The sequence below is a fragment of the Podarcis pityusensis genome, assembly GCF_964106645.2.
Source record: "Podarcis pityusensis genome assembly, chromosome: 6".
Classification (NCBI taxonomy): domain Eukaryota; kingdom Metazoa; phylum Chordata; class Lepidosauria; order Squamata; family Lacertidae; genus Podarcis; species Podarcis pityusensis.
Window position 1 is genome coordinate 3,445,159 of NC_138030.1, and position 12,527 is coordinate 3,457,685.

At 46.6% G+C, this 12,527-nt stretch overlaps 1 protein-coding gene across 1 annotated transcript; it reads right to left on the bottom strand.

Annotated features, from left to right (window-relative positions):
* Positions 1–114: 114 nt before the first annotated feature.
* Positions 115–12,217, bottom strand: LOC308480149 (purine nucleoside phosphorylase-like). The gene is made up of 6 exons (XM_081011544.1): positions 11,975–12,217; positions 10,390–10,553; positions 7,373–7,476; positions 7,019–7,194; positions 3,193–3,383; positions 115–980 (listed from the first exon to the last, which is right to left on the bottom strand). Exons 1-6 carry the CDS (start codon positions 11,995–11,997, stop codon positions 727–729), a joined length of 912 nt encoding a protein of 303 aa, XP_080867670.1. The 5' UTR covers positions 11,998–12,217; the 3' UTR covers positions 115–726.
* Between the last annotated feature and the right edge of the window lie 310 nt (positions 12,218–12,527).

Here is a 12,527-nt window from a genome sequence, read left to right on the forward strand (position 1 = left end):
TGCGGCTGGGCCCCCCTGCACCCCCCACGCTACGCCACTGCAGTCTGTAAAACCCCTGGAACCTTGCTCCACTCAAATTAGCATGGCGTGCTGTGTTACCTTTTAAATCCCATGTGCATTTTTACAATATTTATTCCTCCAGGATAGCACAGAGCAGTTGATAGGGACAGTTTGTTTATTACTTTTATATCCCACCTTTTCTCAAGGGAGCTCAAGATGATGTATATGTTTGCTGTTGCTCCCCATTTTATCCTCACAGCAAAAACAACCCTGCGAGGTAGGGTAGGCTGAATGGCAGTGACTGGCCCAAGGTCACCCAGTGAGCTTCATGGCCAAGTGGGGATTTGAATCTGGGTCTGTCCCGGGTCCTAGTCCAACACTCTCATCAATGTACCACCGCTGGCTCGCCCAGGCTCAGTGGGCTTTGTGGGGCTAACAAGGGACAGGCCAGCTTACAATAAAGAATTAAGACACCTGCAGGGTTGGTGTCAAACTGCCTTTGCCAACCTGGTGCCCACCAGATGTTTTCGACTGCCAGACCTGGGAGTTGCCGTCCAAAACATTTGGAGGCACTAGCTTGGCAGAAGCTGGTGATTTGATTGAGACAGGCATGGTCATAGTTTTGGATTCTCAGTCCAGATTTTGTTTGGAGTATACGATGTGGAGCGGGCGGCTCTCCCCTTGTTGCCAGCACACTCCTGGGTCCACAGCTGACGCCTGGCGTTTTTAGACTCCATTCTGATAGGTCTCACCATCCTTCTGGCCGCTGCCACTGCTGCAAGAGTCCAGCCTGCCCACCAGGGCTGTGATGAGTGCCTGGAGCGTGGAAGCTCTTCTCCGGCTCACTTCGAGCACCCCGTGATGATCGACGTTCTCTTTCGTGCTATAGTCCTTGGTCACCTTGTTGGTGATCAGCGAGATACCAAAGACCCGCAAGCCACAGTGCCTGGCCACAACGACTTCTGCTGCGGTGCTCATCCCTAAAAGGAAGCAGGGCGCTGTTAGCAGAGAAATTTTTGTCCCTAGGACAAAAAAAACAAGGACACCAGCCAGGAATACCAGAGCAAAACAGCAGCCAGTCGGCTTGGTCTTTATTGAAGACTGTCGCGACAGGACTCCCACCTGCCACCAGGTGGAACAAGATGGAAGCCCCGAACAAAAGAGCCCCCAAACTTTTATTAGCTGCTAATCCCCATGTTACACCCCCCCCAAACTACATCACTTATACATCACACTTACATCATGAAAGGGGAGGTCTGGTGGCAGTAATCTGAGCATCCTGGACCCTGCCCCATGGTTCCCCTTGCCCTCCACCAAACACCCATCAAGTGTAACAAAAGAGATATTCACATTTCCCTGTTTCCCAGCCAAGTTCATCATGCCCTTTTGCCTTCATCTGGGTTTGTTATTTCTGGAATGGCTACCTGTCTGGCACTCAGGTATCAGGATGCCAGGGATTATCACTCAGGCAGAGGGGCTGCTGAGCAGCTGAGCTCACATGTGTATATGAATTTCTGAAGTTTTCCCTGTGAGCCAGTACATAGATCCATTTATCAGTGAATTCTTACATTTGGTATCGTGCAGCAAAGGCCCTTTGTATAGATAGGAAGAAACTGCGATGAAGTGTTTTGTGGGGACAAATCACAAAAGCGATTGTGTTGATTTTGATAGTGGACTGCATGTGCATGATATCTGCTGGAGGGGCAACCCCCCCCCCACCCTATACATAAATTCCTGCAACAGCGCAATCTCGTGTAAGCTTGGTGCAGGACTCACAACAACAAGTTACACCTCTGCATAAGAAGAGTTTGGCTCAGGAGTTGTCAGCCTGGTGCCATTGGCCCCCCCGGCAAAGACTTCATACTCAGAACTTTCATATTTTGTTAAAGGAAATATTTAGCTCTCTTGCAAAGAAAGATATGAAGCTAAATGCCCAGGTACATGTCTAAGCGATTCTTGTTAAATGAGCCAGCCTGGATGCTCCCGCCTATCAGTGATTTTAGCCAATGAGTGAAGTCAGAGCTGTGATTGATGGTTAAGTGAGTTGTTTGGACACCAGGCAATAAAAATCCCTGAGGTCCTATAAAGCTTCTGGTTTCTCCTCCCCTTCAGTGCACGTCTATCTTATTTTCTAGCAGTCCTTGGAATCTCTAGTTTGCCCTCTCTTTGCCCCCGAGCAACCCAGATGCATCTTTCCTGTGGTGCATTTGTCTGAGATCAGGTACTCTCTAGAAGTTATTTTTTTGCAAATACAAGCATCCCTGCCTCCCAGTTATGCGGGGGTTACGTTCCGGGCCCTGAGCAAGGGAATGCCAATCTATTTCGTAGTGCCCCGTGTAAATTCAGTTGCATGCAAGTGGGATTCATGTAGTGAGGGCAGGGGGCTAACCTGTAGAATTAAACAATGAGTGCAGGCGCTTGCTAAAAAATCCCCCCCTCCATGGCAACTAGGCCTAGGACCCACGTACCTATGGGACCGCCTCTCCTCGTATGCCACGTGGAGGACCTTAAGGTCCACAAATAACAACACTTTGGAGGTCCCAAGCCTCAAGGAGATTAGACTGGTCTCAACTAGGGCCAGGGCCTTTTCAGCACTGGCTCCAGCCTGGTGGAACGCTCTGCCTCATGAGACTAGGGCCCTGTGGGACTTGACATCTTTCCGCAGGGCCTGCAAGACAGAGCTGTTCCACCTGGCCTTTGGTTTGGACTCGGTCTGACCCTTATGTTTCCCTCCCCTTATGGTCTTGATTTATCGGCTACTTTAAAATGAGGCTGCATTTTAAATTGCATTTTAACCTGTATTTTAAATTGGTCCCCCCCTTCTTTCCCCCCCCTATTATGTTTTTGCTGTGATTTTATTGGTGTTAGCCGCCCTGAGTCCAGCTTTGGCCTGGGAGGGCATGGTATAAATAAAATTTATTATTATTATTATTATTAACTGCAAAATAATAAAACTTTGCAACCAAATTAGTGCTAAAAACAAGATGCATAAAGCCCATGGCAGGCTTTGCCAACCTGGTGCTCTCCAGAGGTTTTGGCCTCTGGCTGGGACTGATGGGAGTTGTAGTCCAGAACATCTGGAGGGTACCAGGTTGGCAACGGCTGGCCATAGGGAAGAAGGCAATTTAGCGGGTCAGAACAAGGCCAAGGGTTACCGGAGGCGAAGAGACGCAGCTTCCTTCCAGCTCTTACCTACAGCGTCCGCCCCCAGCACATGAAGGAGCCGGGCCTCTGCGATCGATTCGAAACTGGGGCCCCCGACCATGCAGTACACCCCCTCTTTGACGAAAGAGCTGTAGCCAAGGCGCCGGGCTGTGTCCATGGCCAAAGCGCGGATCTGGCTGTCGTACGCATCCGAAAGTGCAGGGAAGCGAGGTCCGAACCTGGAGAAAGAAGGGGGTGCTCTGAGCAGGGAGGAAACAGGTTGCATCCTGAATCCAATAGTGCCACTGTATTCTGCTCTGGTCAGACCTCACCTGGAGTACTGTGTCCAGTTCTGGGCACCACAGTTCAAGGAGGACACTGACAAACTGGAACGTGTCCAGAGGAGGGCAACCAAAATGGTCAAAGGCCTGGAAACGATGCCTTATGAGGAACGCCTAAGGGAGCTGGGCATGTTTAGCCTGGAGAAGAGGAGGTTAAGGGGTGATATGATAGCCATGTTCAAATATATAAAAGGATGTCACATAGAGGAGGGAGAAAGGTTGTTTTCTGCTGCTCCAGAGAAGCGGACACGGAGCAATGGATCCAAACTACAAGAAAGAAGATTCCACCTAAACATTAGGAAGAACTTCCTGACAGTAAGAGCTGTTTGACAGTGGAATTTGCTGCCAAGGAGTGTGGTGGAGTCTCCTTCTTTGGAGGTCTTTAAGCAGAGGCTTGACAACCATATGTCAGGAGTGCTCTGATGGTGTTTCCTGCTTGGCAGGGGGTTGGACTCGATGGCCCTTGTGGTCTCTCCCAACTCTATGATTCTATGATTCTAGGTATGGTGGCTTGGTGCCAGGGCCAAGCAGATAGGCAGCCACTCGTGCCAGCCAGCCAGGAGGTAGGCAGATGTACCAGATATATCCCTTCCAGAGGCTGCTGTGACGAGGGGAATTGGATGTTTATGCTGAGCATCAGGCAATGGCTTTTCCCACCTGCCTGCGGAAGGGAGTTGCTGCCATGGGCAATATGCCTATGCGTCTTTTGATGAACTGAGTAGAAGGCTGTGATTCACAGAGGGGAGAGTGTGTGTGCCAATTCAACAGTGCTTAGTTTGTTTTGGGTTGTTAGTTTGTTAATGCTGTTAATATTGTTGTTTTTTAATACTTTTATTTTGCTTTAAACAAATACAGATAAATATAGACAACCAAAATCACCAAAGAAAATTCCTTAATAATAATAAGCTAAGAAACTACAAAAAATATCAAAGCACATGGCATGGAACATAAGCCATTATGGGAAAGAAAAAGGAAAAAGGAAAGGAGGAGGGTGAAGAAAAAAGAAAAAAGGGGGGGAGAGAAAAAGAGAAAAAGGAAGATGAGCTGTTAATATTGTTTTGCTGAAGCACTTTGTGAATCTTAGGACTTTTGTTGGGGTTATGCTATTTAGCTTTTCTGTTTGTTGTTCCGTTAATAGTGTTTTATAGAAGGTGGTTGTTTTACTGTAATTGTTTTGCTGGTGATTTGTTAATTTTTCTGTATGATTTACGTTGTAATTGTGATGTCCTGTTATATTATTGTTTTTTTTATTATAGTTTGTAAGCCTCTTTGTGACTCATGTCCAAGTTTAGGCAGGAAAGGACTGCTGATCTCATGAGGAAGGATAATAACGAAATGATATATCCTCCCCTAGTGTCCCAAAGAATTAGCAGAATTTGTTTTGGTATGCAACTATTGCATCCTGAATCCAATATGCTCAAAAATGGAGGGAAGGAGCAATTCCCACGAAGGACCAGCTGAAGTTGATGGAGTCTGCAGAATTAGGAAATCTAACCAGCAGAACCAGAGATCAAGATCAAACAATATGTAAGGAGGATTGGAAAATGTAGAGCATATGAAGAATGACTGTAAACGAGTTAACTTGCTAGTAGGCTTAAATTCAGCTGTAAAGGTTACATTGAGTAAACTGAGAAAAAGAAGGTGTGGTTTGATTACAGTATGCAGCAGTAATTGGTAACTTGGAGGGAACCATGCAACAGCCCAACAGAGTGTACTGCTTCTTCTGTTAAATTGATTTTAATTCATTTTTCTTTAATATCTTAAAAACTTTTTTTTTAGTGTTTTAACTGTTTTTAACCTACAGCCTATGTGATACGGAAGGGGGGGGGCATGCCTTCTTCACCCCTTCCGCCGGTCACCAGAGGGTCCGAGGCGATGACCTCAAGGGCACCCAGCCCCACATGGACCCCTCAGCCCCCACACCGTTGCACAAGCACCACACTTTACCCCAAGCCCCATAAATAAAGTGTCTTCCCCCCCTTCCTTACGATGATTCGCTATTACGGGCGAAATAAGCCCAAACATGTTATGCCTTCCCTCCCGCTCTAGTTCTATTATGGGTAGACCGTGTAAAGTTGGATTCCCTATCTGTTGAATGGGTGCATTCTACCCAATCAGAACCATGCATTCGTCTTGCAGAGCTAGCTCAGCAAGCTCCTGCACGCTTCATTTAACCTCTTCACAAGCTGCTGACGGCTCCCCGCTGGGAGAACAATGGAACCGAAACTTGTGAACTCATAAAAGTGTCAAATCTTGCTACAATGTATCCATTTTGTTTCCGATCTCAATTACCAATATAAAATGAACTAAAATCTTTAAAAATTCATATAAAATCAACCACAGCACCGATTTTCTTGCTTTCGGTGCCAATCGACTCAGTTTCTTTAGGACTCCATGACACCTCCCCTGTCCTCCATAATCCCTCAAGTGAGGTGTCATGTACTCTCAGGAAGACTCTAATCCTGTCAAATCACTCTGCCAAGCCTTTCCTCCGGGCAATGCCAGGTGGCAGACTATGCATACATGGACCATTGTCTTCTCATCACCGGTACTCAGGATGTGCTTATCCGCGCATATCTCCAGCTCTGCATAGTCCCCCCTCCCTCCTCCATATGTTAATCTGTGTAACCCAACCTCTTGTTAATGTATTCATGATGTAACCGTGATGTATTCTGCACTGTATTCTGGGACATGGAGGGAAGTTTTAAAAGTTCATGTCACCCCTTTCTCGCTGTTCAATCTCGCCTTGAACCTGTTGCGCAATAAACTTGGATCTTCTGCAGCTTGCTTCTGTCTCCAGCTGAGCTCATTTTCCTCCGCAGGGACCCGTGGACTTAGTCCAACGAGCTGGGTGGCAGAGCAGCCTCGCACCCAGATTTTACCGTAACACTATGCCCTTTAAAAATGTGTGGGGCAGGGCTATTGGGTTGTTGTCATTTTTATTTTGACTATGTACTTTGTGGTTTTATATTCCGATTTTATCCTGTGAACCTCCCTGGGACATCCGTGTATAGGGAGGTATATAAATTCAATAAATAGAAATAATAAAATATAGAAGGGAAGTAAATGTTTTATTTTTGTTATTAATGCACAAATAACTGCATTGGATGTGTGTAAGAATATAATAAATATTTTTTTATTTATACCCCGCCCTTCCCGGTTCAGAAAACCGGGCTCAGGGCGGCCAACAACAAATTTAAAACACTTAATTGATGGAACAAAAAACGGCCTAAAATACAGTATGTGTGTGTGTGTGTTCATTCCATTCTTACAACTATCAGGGGATTAAGGACATTACAGCTATCCTGAAACATTGGGGGAATGTGAAGCAGATCTGGTAAGAGGTGTGGCCTGGGAAGAGGGAATGTGATTTGGGTAGTTCTGAGAGCCAGAAAAAGACTATCCAGAACCCCATGCTCATGCAAAGAGCTCCTCTGCATGTCACCCCAATCTTCAAAGCGCCGGGGCTCTTTCAGCCGAAAAAGCTCCCGTCTGCCATTAATCGGGCAGCCAACTGGAAGTCCTGTACTCACCTTTCCCCATTGGGCCCCAGCAAGGGGTTTAGCCCAGCCAAGCCCAGCAGGTTGATGTGGTCCCGAATAATCATGAGGTCCCCGACGCTGTACAAATCCGCCAAGGCCCCGGCTGCGTTGGTCACGAGCAGCGTCTCAACGCCCAAGAGTTTGAGAACGCGGATCGGGAACGTGACCTGGCAGAGAGCAGAGCAGAGGGGCGTTTACATCAGCGGCGGGGAGGTGTCCCTTCTCTCCGTACGAGGGTGAGAAGAGCCCGGAAGCCGGATCAGGCCTGCTGCCCATTTTTAAAGCCATCCAAGTTGGCGCCCATCACTTGAGTAACACTTTGGGCACCTCAACCCTTCCACCTACCTTCCAAAGCGAGTAGCCCTCATACATGTGGAAGCGCCCCTTCATGCAGACGCACGGCTTGCCGTGCAGCTCCCCAAAGAGAAGCTGCCCGTCATGGCCCGACACTGTGGAGAGAGGAAGAGAGCAGAAAGAGAAGGTTAACATGCCCCAAATGTCCTTGGAGGCCCCTTCTCCCAATTGTGGTCCTTCCTAGGAGGTCCACCAGGAGCAGAACTGAGACTCGCATCTCGGCGATGGCTAGAGATCCTCAAGGTGCTGCTTCTATTGTTGTATTACAATTAAGTGTTTTAAATTTGTTGTTAGCCACCCTGAGCCTGGTTTTCTGAACCAGGAAGGGCAGGGTATAAATAAAAAATTTATACCATATGTGGTGGGGGTGTAAGGTGGTAAGACAATTTTGGAACGAGATACATGAGGAGATCAAAAAGACCCTCAGGAGCTCTTTTTCAAAAAACCCAGACTCATACTTATTGAGTTTATTAACAAACGACATACCCAAGGACAAAAGGAATATATTCTTGTATATAACCGCAGCTGCAAGAATACTTATGGCAAAATATTGGAAAACAGAAAAAGTACCACAAATGACAGAATGGCAAGTTAAGATTTGAGTTTGCAGAGATGGCAAAAATGACTGCAGGAATCAGGGGCTGCTCCAAGCAAAAATTCTACACAGAATGGGAATACATAGGGGAATACATGAAGAAATATGGTGTTAAAGCAGAACTCTTAATGGGCAATTGTTAAGCGTGTAAGGACAAAAGTCATTATAATTTAACAGTTTTCATGTTGTTCTATTTTGTTAAAGCAACTAGAAAAAAATATTATGATGGGAAGATCTCACACAGGTGAAGGGAAGCGGTGGGGAGGAGGGGAGGGTTAGGCTGAATTTGGGAAATAAAATAATATATGGGACAGCAAAGGATATAATTGATTCTTATAAAATAGTAATATATTGTAACCAGAACAGAAGTTCAAAAGGGGAAGTAAATGTATTTCTAGTATTTTCATTATTGTAATAGTTATTTCTTATCGGTAGAAGGCAATGTTAATTTAGGCTTCTTCGTGTTGCTGCCTGTATAATTTTCTTAAGTCAATAAAAAAATAATTATTATTTATTAAGGAGAAAAAGAGACCCTGCACACTGCATGCAACTAAGCCATTGTTTATTAAACCAGTGGTTCCCAAACTTTGTTGGGCCAGCGCCCCCTTGGTTCCATAAACTCATCCCTAAGGCCACCTGCCCTTCATTCAGCATTGTTCAGAACAGTGGTTTGCACGAACCACTCAAGAAGACAATAATGCAACAGAATTCAAAACAAGAAAACTAATTGCACATTTATTCAAAGTCCATTGAAGTCCATTGAGCGAAAGGCTCAGTGGAAGAGCAGAAAACACCAGGTTGAATTCCCAGTGTCTCCTGGATGGGCTGAGAATGCTAACACCATGGAGTGCAAGAGCTTGTCCACAATTTTGCTTGACCCAAATTTCAATTGTTTTGTGCACCAATTAATTCCTCCGGGTCTGAGAGAGTTTCCTATTGTTCTATGCCTTTGCTTTGCAAAAATCCAAATTTACCCACTGAATTGGATCTTATGCGTGGAAAATCCTAAGAAAGATTTGCTTAACCGAGCTTCAATCCAGTGGGTTAGATCAGGTTTTCACAGGGCACAGCTATGGAATGACAAGGAAAGCTCTTGGACCCGGGTGAATTCATCATTGCACAATATGAGCCTAGGTTCCTAACAATCTCAGAGTCCCTGCTGTCTCTGTCTCTAAACACACAAACCCTCCAGTTACCTACACAGCTTTTGCACTACCAGGTAGGAAAATTCACATACGCTCTGCCATGCATCATCATAAAAGTGCAGATGTGTCCATTTCGCCACAAGAGGGTAGCCAGATACCACTATTTTTAACTCAGAGGTAGATCCTTGCTATGATGGGTTTCCCATTCACATGTGGAGGCTTGAGAAATGCAAAGAGGAATTTAGCACCCTGGGTGAAAATGCCCTCAAGCTAAGCCGACAGCCCACCCGGCCCCAAAACATGGAGCTGATCTCTTGTTGCAGTTTTTTTTCTGCTTAATAATAAAATAATAATAATAATAATAATAATTTTATTTATACTCCGCCCTCCCCAGCCAAAGCCGGGCTCAGGGCGGCTAACAACCAATAATAAAAACAAGTTGAATGAATACAACTTAAAAACAAGATTAAAACACAACATTAAAATGCAGCCTCATCACAGGAGGAGAAAGGAAAAAAGAAAGAGGAAGGGAATCAAATTGACTCCAAGCCAAAGGCCAGGCGGAACAACTCTGTCTTACAGGCCCTGCGGAAAGAAATCAGATCACAATCTGCACAATTCATGCACAATCAGTTCCGGCTGGCCAGCGAGGAAGCAGACCCGAGGCCCCAGGACGGCGTGAAAAGACCCTGGGAGGAATTGCAGAGCAGCGGCACGCAGCAAGGATAGTTCTCCATCATAGCTGTCAACTTACAGATTTGAAAATAAGGGGCCAGCAACCTTGAAAATAAGGGATCAGCAGCCAAAATAAGGGATTTTCCAAGCACAGGTATGTTCAACTTCTGAGCCCCTCCAAGCCAAAGGCAGAAAGCCCAGCCAGCAGCCAAACGAAGCCTCAAGCGGTGGCTCCCACAGCGCAGCAACCCGGCAAAGGGGATGCATCAAGGAAAACCACCGTCACCTCTCCGCTGGGAAGCGCTGAGCAAAGGCGAGTCCCCAGGCAAGGCGGCCGATTTGATCGGCACAAGGCATGCAAGCTCCACCCCCCCGTCGTTCTCAGACTCCTTATTGGGTGAGCAACGCAGCCAAGCAACACAGTTGGAGCCTCCCTCCTCCCTGGCCGGCAGGGAGGGAAGGAGAGGAGCTGCTTCCTTTGAACCCGGGAAATTTAAGGGACATCATCAATAAGGGACAGCAGCGGGACACAGCGGTGGGATAAGGGACTTTCCCGCCAAATAAGGGACGGTTGACAGCTATGTTCTCCATACCTGTGCTGTGCGGGAAGTTGGGGATGTCCATGTACTTGAAAGACTCCGGGTTCTTCAAACTGTCAGCGAGGGGTCCCAGTCCAGAGCCACAGATAATGGCGATTCTGGGGCGCTGCCTGGTCCGAGCCAGGAGCCAGTCGGCCGTCTCTCTGCAGAGCTCAAAGCTGCAAAGAGAGATTGGAAAAGAAGGGCAGCAAGGTTGAATCAGAATCATAGGAGTGCCGGGTTGGAAGGGACCCTGAGGGTCATCTAGCCCAACCCCAGAGGTAGGGATGGTCAGCCGTGGAATCTGTTTCCAATGTGATAAGAATTTTAAGGTCTTAGATATATAGTAAAAGCTCATAAATGTACCAACCAAGCACGTGCATAGATCAGCACAGGAAGACCGACCTGAAACCATTTTTGATTCCCAAACTGACAAATGTTTTCTCTATAAATCGGCTTTGGCCCTTTCCTCACCTGTTGGTGTTATAAACAAAAAACCTGCCCTTTTTCCCTTATGGGGTATCCAAGAGCCCATTTAGAGTCCTTATGTAGGTTCCCTATTGGTAGGAGAAAATAACAGAGGCCAACTGGAGTATATTGAGAAGCAAGGCAGCTAGTAAGCCTGATCTTTATTGATCTGTTGCAACAGGGTGCTCCCCTCACACACAGGAAAGGAGGAGGAACCCAGAACCAAGGTGTGCCTGCCCTTATAGAGACATTTTAAATTCCCTGTCCCGGAGCTCAAGACCACCCCCCAGATACATCATACCTACATCACAGAAAAGGTGGTCTACAGCAGAAATCTGAGTGTGTTGTTTATCTCGCCTGACAGGTTACCTGTTAATGCTCACTTAATGCCAGTCTTTTGTAATGATAAATACTTCGTTCCTGAGCCAGGTCACAGGAGCACCCTATTCAAACACAGACATTGCCTTAAGACAGGATTTGTGAAGGAAAAGACAATGGGGAGGCTTTTCCATTTTCCTCTGACCTTGCAGGGAAAACATTTGGTCAGCTTGGGAGCCAAAATGGATCCAGGGCTGCCCTCCTGTGCTACCTCAGACATGTGGCCCATACCTTTATGTACGTGTTTGCCTGGTACATTTATTATATATATAAGACCTTAATTTATTTCAATATAAGCATTTAAAAATATATTATTTTCAATTTTTCTTTTTGCAGCTGAAAGTTTCCATACAAGACCTTATAAAAGGATATCTTTAAAGGCTGTTGCTCACACAGCGAGGGGCCTTCTGGAGACGCACTTTAAACACCATGTCCCCTGGTGATTTAAATGCTAAAACGGATCCGTCTCTCAGGCTTGCAATACTTGATTTTCTACTGCAGCACCCACACCGCGCCACCGCTCACCAAGATGCTGTCACATATTTCCCCATTTAATCTGGATTTGTATTCCCAGAGAACGTATGGTAAGATTATTTATTTATTTATTAAAAGTGGGGAAAGTAAATTTTAGCAGCGAATGTGATCGCATTTTCAAGAGGTGGAAACCTAGGGGGTGCATGCATAAGCAACACCAAAAATCCCAATAAGTGTGAAGGAGTCTAGAGAGGAGAGGAGATTCCTGGTTTGTGCTTACCTGAAGTTTTCGGTGGGTTGCATCCTGGACTGCAGATGAACGCAGACTCTGAAGCGAGGATGGAGATCTGCGCTGGAGAGCTTTCCCTCTGGACACCTGACCACAACCTTCCCCCACTGCTTCTAAAGCCCAGGAAGCCAGCTTTTTATATGCACAGAGAAGGCTTTGTTTTCCCCAGGGGGCTGGCCATTGGCTGCAGAACTGCAGAGTGAAAGCTGGAAGGGAAGGCGTGGATCTTTCCCCCTCTGGGCTTTCCTTCACAGAAGCCACCCAGGGCCTTATCTCCTCTTTGGGATGCAGCCAGGACATCCCGTGGGCCCAAGGCAGACGGGAGGTCCTATGATAAACCCATGATGGGGGAATTAGCTGCCCTCTCTTGTATCCTGCAGGAGAATCCGTTGTGTTGCAGCCCTTTCCCACCAATGCCACGTTGGGGACACCAGCAAGGTAAAAAAGGTTAAGTCCAGTCAAAGGTGACTATGGGGTTGTGGCGCTCATCTCGCTTTCAGGCCGAGGGAGCCGGCGTTTGTCCACAGACAGCTTTCCGGGTCAA